The following is a 15,507-nucleotide window of genomic DNA, read 5'->3' as shown; positions in this document are numbered from 1 at the left end:
AGAGCTGAGGGTTGGAGCAAATCCCCACACAAGTCTTTTGCTTTCCTGCAGGAGAACCCTTGATTATTCAAATGAGGACACTCCAGTAGCTTTCCCAAGCTTACGAAAGAGGGCGGTTGATATAAAACTTAAACCCAGGTCAGACTCCAGCGGTGCATGGAGAGATTCTATCAGACTGGTGCGTCTAACACCCGTTCCACCTGTCACAGAGGGTATTTACAAAGCTCCTACAGTGGCCTCCAAGGTTCTGCCTTAGATGATCCTGGCTGCCTCTCCTGCCTCTGGTTACTGCACCCCAAGAACAATGACCACCTAGGGCTTCTTGCCACAGGGCCTTTGCACTTGCTGCTGTTTCCTCATGTCACCCCAGGAGGCACTTCTGACCCTGTATCTAGCGTGATCAGTTACTGCCATATCACCCAGTTATTTCCTTCAGAGTATGAGCACTCTCTGAAATCATCCTGTTTACTTACCTGTCTGGCCCCCTGGACACAGGTGCTGTTTTGGTGTTTTTCCAGAGCTGTATCTCCAGGGCACAGAGTAGGCACTCTGTAAATCCTTGATGAATAAATACGAATGGAACATTAGCTATGGTCAAGTGAACTAACCAAACTGTCCTTCTCATCTGGTTCCACCAGAGTTTTGTAGACACACCTATAAGTAAGTGAACTGGAAAATAGCTCTTCTGTTGGTACCTATTCTGTGTTTCTTTGTGTGCTTTATTTCTGGCTGTTCTTTGACAAGGAGAGTGAGCGACAAGGCCTGTGGCCCCGAGGCTGCCCCCCTCTTCTCCAGCTGTCACAGCGCGTGCTCACTGCCTCGCTCTCACCCTGACCCCAGGTGGGCAGATACTTGGCTGGCAGCACCTTCCCCCTCCAGGGCAGGCTCAGAGGTGCTTTGCTTGGCCGAGGGCTCGAGTGGGGGAAGGGAAGGAGTCATTGTTGCCATGAGGCTCTGCTGGACAGCTGGGGCCCTGTCCTGGGTTCAGCCTTAGGCAGGAAAGCAAAATAGGAAGACCCCCCTTCTGGTTTCCCCTTCCTTCATCTCCCTCAGACATACTGCTGGGGTTCTGTTCAGCAGTGAGCCCCCTAGACCCCCGCACAGGGTTACATCCTCCACCTGCTTAGGCCCAGAGAACCCTGGGTAGGTTGCTGGAAAGAGGAAATCTAGTCCGAACCACCCCAAACAGGCAGTGTGAGTCTGGCCAAGTTTAGTAACTCCCTGGTTCTCAGTGACCTCATCGTTCTTTGCCTCTGTTGTTTGCTCATAGTTTTAGAGATAAAGACATCTCATGGAAACTGTCAGCCCAGGACAGTCCTGTGGCTTCCCCTCAGGGCACAAAGAGGCTGCTGGTTCCTAATTTAGGGTCACTAGGAGACAGTGCACTTCCCCTCCTACATTCCAGGCCAGAATCCTCCAGCTCACTCTGCTTGGATCGCCTGGCCCAGGCCTTCAACCAGTGACTGGCCTGGAGAATGGAAAGCCTTGATCAGGTTAAACTAACCAGCCAACCAGAGCATATCCTTAAAGCAAGGGTGGGGTCACTTCCTGATAAGTGAGTGTAGAACTGAAATCTACATACTTTTAGATACTGGGGTGCCGAACAGGGGTGTTGATAGGCGTTCTGCAGTGCTCCTGTGGCCAGGCAAACAGGGCCAGCTAGTAAATGTTAGCCACTGCTGTTGTCGGCAAAGACCAGGCTGTGTGGGGGAAAATTCACCTTCATCTCAGATCACTAATCCACCACTAACCGCTAGCTTTGTGACTTCAGACAAATGATGGAAATCGTACCATTTTACAAGTGGAAGAGGACTTAGATGTCAGAGGGTTCAAGCCTTCACTGAAGAAGACTTGGAAAATGACCCCCACCTCCCGCCCAACCCGGAAGGTTACTTTCGGCCTCAGTTTCTGTGTCTGTGAAGTGGGTCTGTTCTGATCATATTGGTTCTGGCTAATCTCAGTGTCCACGTGGATCAGACGAGGTAATGTTTCTATAAAGGGCTCAGGGTTGGGTGCTCAAGTCGTGTCCAGCTCTTTGCGACCCCACGGACTGTAGCCCACCAGGCTCCTCTGTCCATGGAGTTCTCCAGGCAAGAAGACTGGAGTGGGTTGCCATTTCCTTCTCCAGTAAAGGGCTCAGGAAAGAAGAATGCTGTTCTTATGCAAGACATATTATTAATGTAGTAATAATACATTAGTAAGAGGAGAACTGAAGAGGAGAAAGGGAGAGTATATTCAAAAGACTAGGTACTTGCCTCAAAGAGATGAATAAATGAGGAAGGGGTGTGTCTGGTTAGGTGAAGTGGGGGAGGTGTGAGGTGTGGACTGCTGTTCCCTTAGGGAGTGGTGTAGGGAGTGGCTGTTAGGGTGGGGAGGGCTTGTGAGGTAGTTGGTTATAAACTGAAGTTATCTCTCCTGGAGTGACTTTTGAGAAGAGGAAGGTCATTCACTCAGGAGGACAAATCTAGATTTCAAGGTAATCTTACATTTCTGTAGATCAGGTCCTCTGCTAAATTGATGCCAAGGCAGGACTGTCATGCAAGAGACTGATAGGAGGAGATATCCACAAGGGAAGGAAGGGGAGAGAGTTGGAGGGGGCAGAGATCTGACCCCTGGGAGGGGGAGGCGGAGCTGGTCAAGTAGATCATCAGGTCTCTGCTTGCAGGGCGGCTTTGAGATGGCTTTGAGACTGGCCAGAGTGCCAGTCCCTCTGAGGGGCCAGGTTCCCTTTGAGGAGCGTGCTGGTGGATTCCAAGGAAGGTGAGGAGGCGTTCAGTTCCTCTGCCTGTAGCAGGAGATGGGAGTTGGGTGTTTACACAGCCCCACACCAGCCAGGAGGTTTCAAAACAGCTTCCTTCATTCAGTCGCTCTGTAGGCTGATCATCTACCCAGAGTCATGAGTCAGTGGCTGCAGCAAGAGAGGCATGTGGCTCATGTCTTTCTAGTCATCTTCTGTCTACTTTCTAATATCTCTAAAGGACAGGTTTGCCTGGTTGAGATTCCTTGCCTGTTGGCCAAGTTAATTCCTGGTAGCTGGGTAGTTCTTAACACTGAGTTGGCACTGAATACATATTCAAGTTGCGATACTGAATCCAAATGTCCCCCACTCTTACTTGAAATATAAAGAGCTACATTTACTTCTAGAACTCTCCACAGTTTACTATGAAGAATGAAGAAAATTTGGGGCTGTCACCACTTCTAGAAACCCATTATTTAGTTAAGTTCAAAATAATAGTTCAGTAGAAGAAAAACTTTATGAAAGTAAAATGCTGAAGAGATCAGAAGAGAGTGGAAGAAAGAAGAGAAATTTAAGAAAAAAAAATTTGGGGGGGGGGGCACTTGGCTTGTGGGATCTTAGTTTCCAGACCAGGGATAGAACCCAGGCCCTTAACAGTGAAAGTACAGAGTCCTAACCACTGAACCACCAGGAAACTTCCAAAGGAGGAGAAATGTGATTTATGAAAAGGAAATCCAGATCTTGGGGAGAAAATAGGGAATCATGTTTCTAAAACTGCTAGGAAAAACAAAAGAACTCACCCAAGATGGAAAAGAATAAGGTTGAGCAGGCATTTCAAGAAGCCAGAGACAACAGGCAAAGAATATTAATTACTTGTTGTAATGAGAGCCCATCAAACTGATGGAGAAGTAGAAACCATGGGCAAAAGAAATGAAGAACTGGTTGCTTCGGGGTTTGAAATAAACCAAGTGAAAAGACAACAGAGAAAATAAAATGTTGGCGGGAGGAGAAAAGCAATTATATCTAATGAATTTGTAACATAATAGAAAAATGGGGTAAAACGAAACAATATTTTCTCTGAATAAATATTATATGACTATTTGTATATTTCAAATCATTGATGGTATTCTCATTCTCTACTACTTGGTGCCTATCGTTGTATAGGGCAAAATAAACATTTGCACAGAAATAGGAAAGCATCGTTTCAAACTGTGACATTAACACCTCAGTCTCTATGGATGGACCTCTGTGGTGTGATGCTGAACATCTGAATACGACTTTAAATTTCAAAGAAGAGCTCACACAACTCAATAGCAAAACACAAACAGTGTAATTGTAAAATGGACAGAAGATCTGAACATTTTTTTCCAAGAAGACACACAAATGCCAACATTTGAGTGCATGAAAAGGTGTTCAACAACACTAATCATCAGAGAAATGTAAATCAGAATCAGAATGGGGAGGGGAGGGACGAACTGGGAGACTGGGATGGACATACACTCACTACTATATATAAAATAGATAACTCACTGCTCACTCACTACTATGTATACAATAGATAACTGATAAGAACCTACTGTATAGCACAGGGAACCTTACTCAATACTCTATAATGGCCTATATGGGAAAATATTCTTAACATGGGTAAATGTATACACATAACTGATACACTTTGCTGTACGCCTAAAACTAACACAACATTGTAAATCAACTCTACTCCAATAAAAATTTAAAAGAGAAAATCATAATGGGCTCTTACCTTCCACCTGTCTATTATCCAAGAGAAAGGGACTTCCCCTGTGGTCCAGTGGCTAAGACTGCTTGCTCCCAGTTCAGAGGGCCCAGGCTCGATTCCTGTTCTGGGAATTAGATCCCACATGTTGCAAACTAAGAGTTCACATGCTGCAACTAAAGATCCAGCATGTCACAGTGAAGATCAAAGGTCCTTCGAGCCGCAGCCAAGACCCCATGCAGCAAATAGATAGCAAAAGAAACAGAAGACAACGATAAGTGTTGGTGAGGATGTGGGGAAAAGTGACTTGTGCCCCTCTGGGAGGATGTAGATTTGTGCAGCCACTATGGAAAATAGTATGGAGATTTCTCAAAAACTTAAAAATAGAACCACTTTATGATCCAGCGATTCCACTTCTGGGTATTTATTGGAAGAACACTTTAAATCACTCTCTCGAAAACATATCTGCACCCATATGATGATTACAGCATTATTTCCAATAGCCAAGCCATGGAAACAGCCTAAGAGTCCATCAGTAGATGAATGGATAAAGAAGTGGTATATTCAGTTCAGTTCACTTCAGTCGCTCAGTCGTGTCTGACTCCTTGCGACCCCATGAATCGCAGCACGCCAGGCCTCCCTGTCCATCACCATCTCCCGGAGTTCACTCAGACTCACGTCCATCGAGTCCGTGATGCCTAGTCAGCCATAAAATGGAAGGAAATTCTACCATTTGCAACAACATGATGGACCTTGAGGGCATCATACTAAGTGATGTAAGTCAGAGAAGGACAAATACTGTATGACCCACTTATATGAGGAACAACAACAAAGAAACGAAAACTGACTCAAATACCGGGGCCAAGTCACTGACTGGCAAATGCAGAGATGTTGGGGGTACATGTGGAGAGTGGGCGAAATAGCTGAAAGAGGTCAAAACTACCCGCTCCCAGTTACCAGACATGTGAGTCCTGGAGTGAAATGCATAGCATGGTGACTCTAGTTAATATTGTGGATTTGAAATTTACCAAGAGAACAGATTGTAAGCGTTCTTATCTCTCTCTCACACACACACACACACACACACAGATCGGGGACTTCCCTGGTGGTCCAATGGTTAAGAATACGCCTTACAGCTCTTGGGCTTGGACCTAGTTTGCCGCAACATGGTGAAACGCGCCGAGGAGGTCAGAATCATGGGCAAATACGGGACCCGTCCCCGTGCCTCCCTCAGGAAAATGGCGAAGAAAATTGAAATCAGCCAGCGCGCCGACTACACCTGCTCCTTCTGTGGCAAAACCAAAAGGATGAGACGCGCTGGGGGCGTTTGGCTCTACGGTTCCTGCTTGAGAACAGTAGCTGGCGGGGCCTGGACTTGCAGCTCCATCTCTGCTATCACTGGAGAGCCGGCTGTCAGAGACTGGAGGAACTGAGGGCGGATACTGCTGCAGGCCTGTAATAAATGGGTTAATTTATGTAACAACAACAACCGAAAAGAAGGTGCCTTACAATGCAGGGGCCTTGGGTTCAATCCCTGGTCAGGAAGTTAAGGTCCCACATACTGCAGGGCAGCTAAGCCTGTGCAGCAAAGTCCCCATGGGCCTCAACTAAGACCCGATGCAGCCAAATAAATCAACACATTAAAAAACAAAAACTTGTAACTGTGTGGCGATACATGTTAGCTAATCATTGGTGATAGTTTCACGATACATACCTATGTCAAATCATTCTGTCATAAAACTAATACGTTGATTATATCTCAAGCAAGGCTAAATTTCAGTAACATCTGGGTATATTTCAAAATGTTTTCTATGTAAGTTTCAGAAATTATAGGATGTGTAGATCTTTCTCAGGTTAAAATCTAATGTAGGAAAAACATTCAGGTCTTTTTGTAAACTGTTTTTCACATGAGACAATATTGCAATGGATTACTTCACCTTCTGTAAACAAATTGCATTAATAAAATTAAGGGAGAAGGAGGTTTTCAATCAAAATGAACGTAGGAATGAAATGTGAAGCACGTAGTATTTGGCGTCTACACAGGCAAGACCGGGACTGGCTTGTAGATCTCACTGCTGGGGGTTGGGGGCAGGGACGCTCGGCCAGAGCTTGGGGTGCTTCCCTGGAGAGCAAACTCAGGCATGCAGCCACAGTGGGGGTCTCTGCAGTGCTAGTTTCTGGAGTCAGTGGGCACAGGAGACAATACTGGGGTAACTACAGGGGTAAAGATGTTTTTTAAAATGTGTAATGATCTGGATATGAAAACGTTTTCCATTGTGCATTCAGTGAAGTTCAGAGAGGCACTCGCCAGAATCCACCGCTCCTTTCTGATGCATTCATTCAGTGAGAAGAAAACTTATGGAGATAGCCATGATTTTGTTTTTAACCTGTGTGATGAATAAAAACGGCATCTCAAATCTGTCCTTTGATACAGACTGCCACTGTAGTCTCTCTTACTTAGCTTCATAGTAACCAAAGGCAAACTCTGCTAGTGCTAGAGTGTCTGAATGCCTCATTTGGTCTTTCCATGTGTAGAAAGTTTGAATTTCCAAGCCCTGCACTCAATGTGTTGAAAAGGTTTCTATAATTAAATGATCTTAAAATTTCTTTTTCCTGCTCCCTTTCTCCCTGATGGTAGAATCTTTCATTTAGTTAATTCCAGATAAATTTAGTCCCTTCATGGTTATTCTTGATCAGTCTTCTTTTTTTTTTTTAAATTGTGGTTGATTTACAATATTATGTTAATTTCTGCTGTACAGAAAAGTGATTCAGTTATACACACACACATATATATATATTCTTTTCCAGAATGGTCTATCACAGGATATTGAATATGGTTTTCTGGGCTGTACAGTAGGGCCTTGTTGTTTTTCCATTCTGTATACAATAGTCTGCATCTGCTAATCCCAGATTCCCAGTCTATCCTCCTCCCACCCATCACCCTGCCCTACTTGGCAACCACAAGTCTGGTCTCTGTGTCTGTGAGTCTATTTCTGTTTCTATATATACATAGAGAAATATATATATATATATAATTGTGTGTATGTCTGTGTGTGTATGTCTGTCTGTCTAGGGGAAAGGAGATGGTAATGTTACAGTATGATTTCTCCCCAAGTAAATTATCAAAAAAATCACTTGTGTATCAAAGTTAGGGCATTTAAAAGATACTAAGTTACATTATTTGACTTACATATGTCTTGGATCTATACCTAAAACGTTCTCTGTGAGCAAGAGCCATCTTTATTTTGCAAAATGAATATGGCTTTTTGCCTAACTTAGAAAACACTAATTGTACATTTTCCAAGGGCCATTTTGAGACATACTTTCTTCATAATCATAGGGGTTATGTCTATGAAAACAACACAACAGAGGCATTTGATTGGGGCAATAAAATAATGAATAAGAGAATGGGTCTTCCACTTCTATTTACGGTGTAACTTTGCCCAATCACTTAATTTCTCCGAAGCTCAATTGTGTCTTCAGCAGCTGAGCGAAAACAAGCTACTTTCTCCTAAGTTTGTTTTGATGATTAAATATAAAATGAGTACAAAGTGCTTTTGAACTGCTTTACAAAGTTACCTGTCATCATCACTGATTATAGAATTTGAGACTCTATGAGAACAATATGGAACCTGAGGGCAGGGGAGAAGTAGGACAGCATTTACTTATATTTGCTAAGATTTAATAATGAACATAAACAAGGACAGACCCACCCATGGAGGATGTTGTATAGATCCGAAGTTTGTAATAGTGAGTCTATTCTAGTACATTTTCATCCACCATCCTTTGTTCACTAACAGATTGTCAGGATTTCACTTCTGGGTTTCAAAGAATCTTTGCCTGCTGTAAGACCGTTGTTTCTCGAGTTTGGTTTTCTCTCCAAATGCTTAAGCCTTTTTGTTTTGATTCCAAGAGACTGCAGTCTCCCATCACCTCACTTCTGCCCCGACATGCTGCTCTTTTCCCAGAGACAGAGAAACTCAGACGGCTAAGTGGGAAAGGCTTGGGGTAACATGCTCTGGCTCTACTCAAACCCCTCTTTACTGCCTCAGGATACCTGGTCATGAGCTTCCCTGGAGGCTCAGACAGTAAAGAGTCTGCCTCGAAATGCGGGAGACCTGGGTTCGATCCCTGGGTTGGGAAGATCCCCTGGAGGAGGGCATGACAACCCACTCCAGTATTCTTGTCTGGAGAATCCCATGGACAGAGGAGCCTGGGGGGTTAGCGTTCATGGAGATGCAAAGAGTTGGACATGACTGAGCGACTAAGCACAGCACACACAGCACCTTGTCGTAATCACAGCCTGGCCAGGACACCCTGGTGCGGGGTGCTCCCCACTGCACTTCTCCTATTCCATAGCTCTGTGTGGTTCTAAGGAGTGTGTTCTTATCTTTTGTTATACATGCCAAGGATGCTTTTTAAAAATAGTACTGCCTCCCACCTCATTTTTTTTCTTTTATATTGATTTTTTCTGCCTTAATATTCTCCCTTTTCCCAAATAATCACAACAGAAATGAGTGGCCACTCCTTTAAGCTGAAACTGATGTTCTCAGATTGTTAAAGTGACATCTGAATAGAAATTCACATATATTAGAATTCAGGCAGGAATACTCAAAATAGTTAAGAAGAGATACCTGCATTTTTTTTTTTTTTTACATTCCCCAAACCCAGTTACTCCATTTAAAAATCTTTAATGGAATTGAATCTTGCTTTTCTTGGAGGGAGGGAACAGAACCTGATGGAGAGAAACAGGAAATGAAAAAAGCCAAGAATCTGAAAGAAAGTAAATCAAGAAGGAAGGGCTCTGCTTGTGGTTCTTTATATGTTGTTTTTATCTAAAGAAATGGATTCAAATGCACCAAACTTGGAGGCAACACTTCCCTGGTGGCTCAGACAGTGAAGCGACTGTCTACAATGTGGGAGACCTGGGTTCAATCCCTGTGTCGGGAAGTTCCCTGGAGAAGGAAATGGCAACCCACTCCAGGACTCTTGCCTAGAAAATCCCATGGACGGAGGAGCCTGGTGTCCATGGGGTCACAAAGAGTTGGACACGAGTGAGCGACTTCACTGGAGGCAACACAAGGCAAGCATTCATTTTTTTTTGGGTTGCAGCGCCCTTCTTAGCGACCCCACTTTATTGAGGATGTTGCCACTTATTTGTTCCAAGGGCTCCCTTTTTCTCACAGGGGACACGCACTCCTCTTCTTGGGTTCAGGATTCAGTTCCTGCGGATATGCGGGACTTTTCTTGGCCAAGACAACGTCATCAACCATCAGGAGCTGTTGAACCACGTCAGCCACGGCTCGAAGTCCTTGGGCTTTAGCTATCAGGGTGTCCCACACCTCTTCCTGGGCCACGTTTATTATCCCCTCGACCCCGACTCCTATGAGGAAATTTCCAGCCTGGTGAGCTCCGTTCATTTCTGCCATCACGTCAGGGACAGTTAAGCCTGCGTTCTCTGCCAAGGTTTCTGGAAGTGACTGCAGGGCCTGGGCAAACGCCAGGAAGGTGGGGCCATTGGGCCCTTCCAGTTTGGTCCCTTTCTCCGAGAGCATCTTCGCCAGGGCCATCTCTGTGGCCCCAGCTCCGGGGAGCAGTCTGGGGTCCTGGCACAGCTGGAAGTAGGCGTCAATGCCGCTGTAGGCGGCCTGCTCAGCCCCCCGTAGCCCATGGGCGGTGGCTCCCCTGAGCACCAAGGTGAGGGCAGGGGTGCCTGGACTCTCCCACTCAAACACCACGGCCAAAGCTTCTCCCAGCTCCTGCCCGTACACCCTCTGACACTTCCCTGGCTCCAGCGGAGGAGCGAGGTAAGGCGTCAGAGGGGTGCGCAGCACCTCGCTCAGATAAACCATCTCCCGCCGGGATGCGACCTGGATCACCATGAGGCCGTACTTGTCCGCGTGCGTGAGGGTCTTCTCGTCTATGTCCCCCGAGACCACCACCACGTTAGCCGCAGCGGCCAGCTGGGCCACCTGCTTTTCTATCAGACTCTCGCTGCCTTTCCGGAACCGGATCAGGTCATCGGGGCTGGAGAGCCGGGCGGTGGCCGGCGCAAGGGGGTGGGCGGGCCCGAAGTCGCAGGCCAAGAGAGCCACGCGGGCGCCGCTCAGCACCATGGTCACCTGGCCGCAGGGTTTGCCCGGCACGGCCAGGCCGGGCAGCAGGCACGAGTCCTCCTGCCGCGCGCCGGGCAGCGCGCACACGCCCACGCGCTCCGGCCGGAAGCCGCCGTCCAGCTCCCGCGTGGCCCAGCACGCGTGCGCCACCAGCCCGGCCAGGTGGTCGGTGCGCCAGAGCGCGTGCGTGTTCATGACCGAGCGCAGCGCCCAGACCGGGTCCTCCAGGGGCCCCAGCGCGCGGACAGCCAGCGACGGCAGCAGGGCCAGCGTCTCCGCGGCCACCGCCGCGTAGGCCTCGCGGAGCTGGGCGCGCGGCAGGCCGGCCCGCAGCAGGCGCTCGGCCTGCGCCAGCAGCGCCTGGGCCAGGAGGACCACGAAGGCCGCGCCGTCGCCGCTCTGCTCCGCCTGGCCCTGCGCCGCCTCCCGTAGCAGCCGAGCGGCCGGGTGCTCCAGCTCCAGCGCCCGCAGGATGGCCGCGGCGTGCCCCGTGAGCACAGTGTCGCCTTTGGCGGTGACCAGGAGCTTCTGCCGCCCCTGGGGCCCGTAGCAGGGCCGCAGGATTCGGGCCAAGGTGTGCGCCGCGGCCAGGCTGCTCAGCAGGTGCTTCTCCTCGGCCGGCAGGCGCTCAGGCAACTCAGGCGCAGTTGGAGGAGCTCTGTGGTCCATGGCACGCTCGGGGGGCCCAGCGGGCCGCACACATGCGCTACAACAGTCGCGAGGCGCCCAGAGAGGCAATCTTTGAAGCCTCTCGAGGGGTCAGAGGGAAAAGCAGTCCCTGGAGAAGCAGGCACAAGGGTGATCTGCTGAGAGCTCAGCCCTAAAACCACCCCCACCCCCCGGAGTTATCTGCAAAGGGACGAGCCCGCGGGGCCTCTGGGGCTTGTGTGCTGAAATAGATCTTACCTCGATTAAGTCACAGAGTGGCACATGGAACCAGGCAGGGAATGAGGTCACAGAAGGACAGACCATGAGTTGGGAGGCTCTGGGGCAGGCGGCCATCAGGCCTGTTGTCCAGCAGAGACAGGACACCGGTGCCCGCAGCCCCGGAGTCTCTTTTAAACTTTCAAGACAACAGATGACAGAGAAGAGAAAACCAAAGGAAACCAAATGAAAACAGCCACTCTCTTCAGCTTCTGGGTGATGCTGTGGCTCCTGTTGTTTGGTTGGTTGGGGGCTGGTTTGTTAAGGAAACAGTTTTGTTTACTTTTGTGCAGTGCTCTGTAACCCTAACCACCTCCGTCACCTGGGTGGCCAGGCCTCTTTGGCTACCTTATCCTCATCAGGTTCTTTAAGGTGTCTGCTGGCCTGTTTGTCTTTCAAGCTGCAGGAGTGAGAACCTGTCCAGCATAGGACAACTCTTCCCAATGACAGTGACTGACCTGGCAAAGGCAGGTCAAGACAAGGGAGGGCAAGAGGCCAACAGCCTGCAGACAGAGTGATAGACATGGACGCAGAGGAGTGAGAGTGAGCAGGAAGGCAGTAAAGGAGGGTGAGCCAGGCTGGCCCTCCCACCCTCCCCCTGCCCTTAGAATCTGAGCTCCCTTCTTCCGACCTCCCTCTCTTCCTTCTGTTCCTTCCTTTCTGCATGTGGCACCTACTGGAGTAATGATTGCTTCTTTTTTAGTCTGTGTAACAAATATTTATGAGCATCCAGCTCATAGTTCAGTGTACTGGGGACACAAAGATGGCAGGCACGTGAGACCAGTGCGGGAAAGAGATTGGTACCAAGTGAGTACAACTTCCTTAGGTGTTGGAATGCTAGCTGGCGGTGATGAACCTAGCTGTTAAGATTAGGGAAAGACGTGACATCCGGGGAACCTAAAAAGAAATGACACAAATGCGCTTATTCACAAAACAGAAACAGAGTCACAGACATAGAGAAGGGATTCATGGTTACCAGCCGGGAAGGAGGAAGGGAAGGGATCGTCAAGGAGTTTGGTATAGACATGTACAGTTTGGTATAGGCTGCTTTATTTAAAACGCAAGGCCCTACTGTGCAGCGCAGGGAACTCTGCTCAGTGTTATGTGGCAGCCTGGATGGGAGGGGAGTTTGGAGGAGAATGGGTCTGGCTGAGTCCCTTGGCTGTCCGCCTGAAACTCTCACAATATCAGCTATACTCTGATATAAAATTAAAAAAAAAAAAGATTAGGGAAAGAGAGAAAAAACATTTTTCATTTGGAAAAAACGTTTTTACTTCATTTAAGGGCAAATGAAAAAAAAAGGAAAAGTTGTAAAAAATAAGAACTCTGAAACTGATTGTACCAGGCAGGGTTGGTGATAGTTTGGTTAGTGTTGTTTTAATATTTCCACAGACAAGTGGATAGTAATAAAGAAAAGGAAAAGGATGTCACATGAACGTTAAATACAATTAAGGCTAAAAAACCCCATAAATTTGGAGAAAAACTTTTTCTTTGAAAAGCAACTTGATTGCTTTTGTAAAAATGATAGCCATTCATCACATAACTTAAAAGGAAAAACAACAAAGAAAATAAAGCTTATTTGGAATCCCAGTCCAGAGACAGTATTTGTTTATATTCTGATGAACATTATTACTTTATGCACATATGTATATACTGATTGTTGTGGATTTACACAGTTTTACATAAGTGGGTTACATCATACATATTGTATATGCTTGACTCTAGTAATTTTCCCCTTGATATTATCTTGGATGAGAAGTGTTTCTTAGGACATGCCACGGTGGGAAGACCGTGTGCAACTATTTTACCTTTTTAGATTTTAGAGACTCCATTAGAAAAGGCGTGATCCGCCACGCCCTGTTTCTGAAAGCCAGTAAAGCTGAGAAGAGTGTCACATAGCGAATGCTGGTTATAGGGGGCAAAGATGACTTGCTTCTTTCCTTATGGAAGAGTAGAATGTAAAGACCAACAAAATGTAGCAAAGTATGGGTGTATACTTGTATACCTTGATATAAATAGTTTCTTTTTTAAACTTAAATACTCCTGTAAGGGATCATCTTAGTTGTATTTCTTAAAAGTAACATTTTCCCATTTATTTTACTTATTCAGCAACTCTCTTGGGCCTCTGCTGAGTCATAGGGGTAGAAGGTGAATAAGGCAGACAGGAGGGGTGGTCTCCTGTGGACTTAGGCTGGGATGCAGACAGCTAAGGGGGCCATTCATTACCAGCCAGGAGAGCTGTGATGGGGAGAGCACAGGTATTGTAGAAGTATCGAGGGGGACTGCAACCTTCATTATGGGGAGAATGGTGGTCAGGGTGAGGTGAAATCTAAAGAGCTGAAGGGCTTCCCAGGTGGCTCAGTGATAAAGAATCTGCCTGCCCATGCAGGAGACGTGGGTTTGATCCCTGGGTCAGGAAGATCCCCTGGAGGAAGAAATGGCAACCCGCTCCAGTATTCTTGTCTAGGAAATCCCAGGGACAGAGGAGCCTGGCGGGCAGGCTACAGTCTCGCAAAAGAGTTGCAAAAGAGTCAGACTAAAACTGTTTCTGCTTTATTGACTATGCCAAAGCCTTTGACTGTGTGGATCACAATAAACTGTGGAAAATTCTTCAAGAGATGGGAATACCAGACCACCTAACCTGCCTCTTGAGAAATCTGTATGCAGGTTTAGAACTGGACATGGAACAACAGACTGGTTCCAAATAGGAAAAGGAGTACATCAAGGCTGTATATTGTCACCCTGCTTATTTAACTTCTATGCAGAGTACATCATGAGAAACGCTGGACTGGAAGAAACACAAGCTGGACTCAAGATTGCCAGGAGAAATATCAATAACCTCAGATATGCAGATGACACCACCCTTATGGCAGAAAGTGAAGAGGAACTAAAAAGCCTCTTGATGAAAGTGAAAGAGGAGAGCGAAAAAGTTGGCTTAAAGCTCAACATTCAGAAAATGAAGATCATGGCATCCGGTCCCATCACTTCATGGGAAATAGATGGGGAAACAGTGGAAATAGTGTCAGACTTTATGTTTTTGGGCTCCCAAATCACTGCAGATGGTGACTGCAGCCATGAAATTAAAAGATGCTTACTCCTGGAAAAAAAGTTATGACCAACCTAGACAGCATATTCAAGAGCAGAGACATTACTTTGCCGACTATGGTCCATCTAGTCAAGGCTATGGTTTTTCCTGTAGTCATGTATGGATGTGAGAGTTGGACTCTGAAGAAGGCTGAGCGCCGAAGAATTGATGCTTTTGAACTGTGGTGTTGGAGAAGAATCTTGAGAGTCCCCTGGACTGCAAGGAGATCCAACCAGTCCATTCTGAAGGAGATCAACCCTGGGATTTCTTTGGAAGGAATGATGCTAAAGCTGAGGCTCCAGTTCTTTGGCCACCTCATGTGAAGAGTTGACTCATTGGAAAAGACTCTGAATGCTGGGAGGTGTTGGGGGCAGGAGGAGAAGGGGATGACCGAGGATGAGATGGCTGGATGGCCAGCCATCTGACCTCGATGGGCATGAGTCTGAGTGAACTCCGGGAGATGGTGATGGACAGGGAGGCCTGGCGTGCTGCGATTCATGGGGTCGCAAAGAGTCAGACATGACTGAGCGACTGAACTGAACTGAACAGACTAAAACAACAACAACAGAAAGCTGAAGGGGGGAAAAAGAAGTGGGAATTGGCCAAGTGCTGGCGGGGTGGGAGGGGCTGGGACAGCCTGGTGAGGTTTGGAGCCCGCCAGAAATAGTCCTGAAGACCAGTTCATGGTGTGGCGCGAAAGGAAGAATAGCACTTCGGCCAGAGGGTGGCAGGGACTCTCGAGGACCTAATGAGCCATGCTGAGGAACTTAGAATTCACCTTGAATGCTGATGGGGGACTATAAGCTCCGTGTCCATATTTATGTTTGGTTCTGCTAGGTCTCTGTTGCTGCGCGGGCTTTTCTCTAGTCGGGGCGATCGAGGGCTGCTCTTTCTTGCGGTGCCTGGGCTTCTC

General features: G+C 47.3%; 1 protein-coding gene across 1 annotated transcript; it reads right to left on the bottom strand.

Annotated features, from left to right (window-relative positions):
* Nucleotides 1-9,346: 9,346 nt before the first annotated feature.
* On the bottom strand, nucleotides 9,347-15,153 carry CCT8L2 (chaperonin containing TCP1 subunit 8 like 2). The gene has a single exon (XM_027968408.3). It carries the CDS (start codon nucleotides 11,252-11,254, stop codon nucleotides 9,650-9,652), a length of 1,605 nt encoding a protein of 534 aa, XP_027824209.1. The 5' UTR covers nucleotides 11,255-15,153; the 3' UTR covers nucleotides 9,347-9,649.
* Between the last annotated feature and the right edge of the window lie 354 nt (nucleotides 15,154-15,507).

The sequence above is a fragment of the Ovis aries genome, chromosome 4 (genome assembly GCF_016772045.2).
Source record: "Ovis aries strain OAR_USU_Benz2616 breed Rambouillet chromosome 4, ARS-UI_Ramb_v3.0, whole genome shotgun sequence".
Taxonomy (NCBI): Eukaryota; Metazoa; Chordata; class Mammalia; order Artiodactyla; family Bovidae; genus Ovis; species Ovis aries.
This window is presented reverse-complemented; position numbering and strand designations above follow the sequence as displayed.

Coding starts and splice junctions, on each gene's coding strand:
- CCT8L2 (XM_027968408.3), bottom strand. CDS start 11,254: ATGGACCACAGAGCTCCTCCAACTGCGCCTGAGTTGCCTGAGCGCCTG.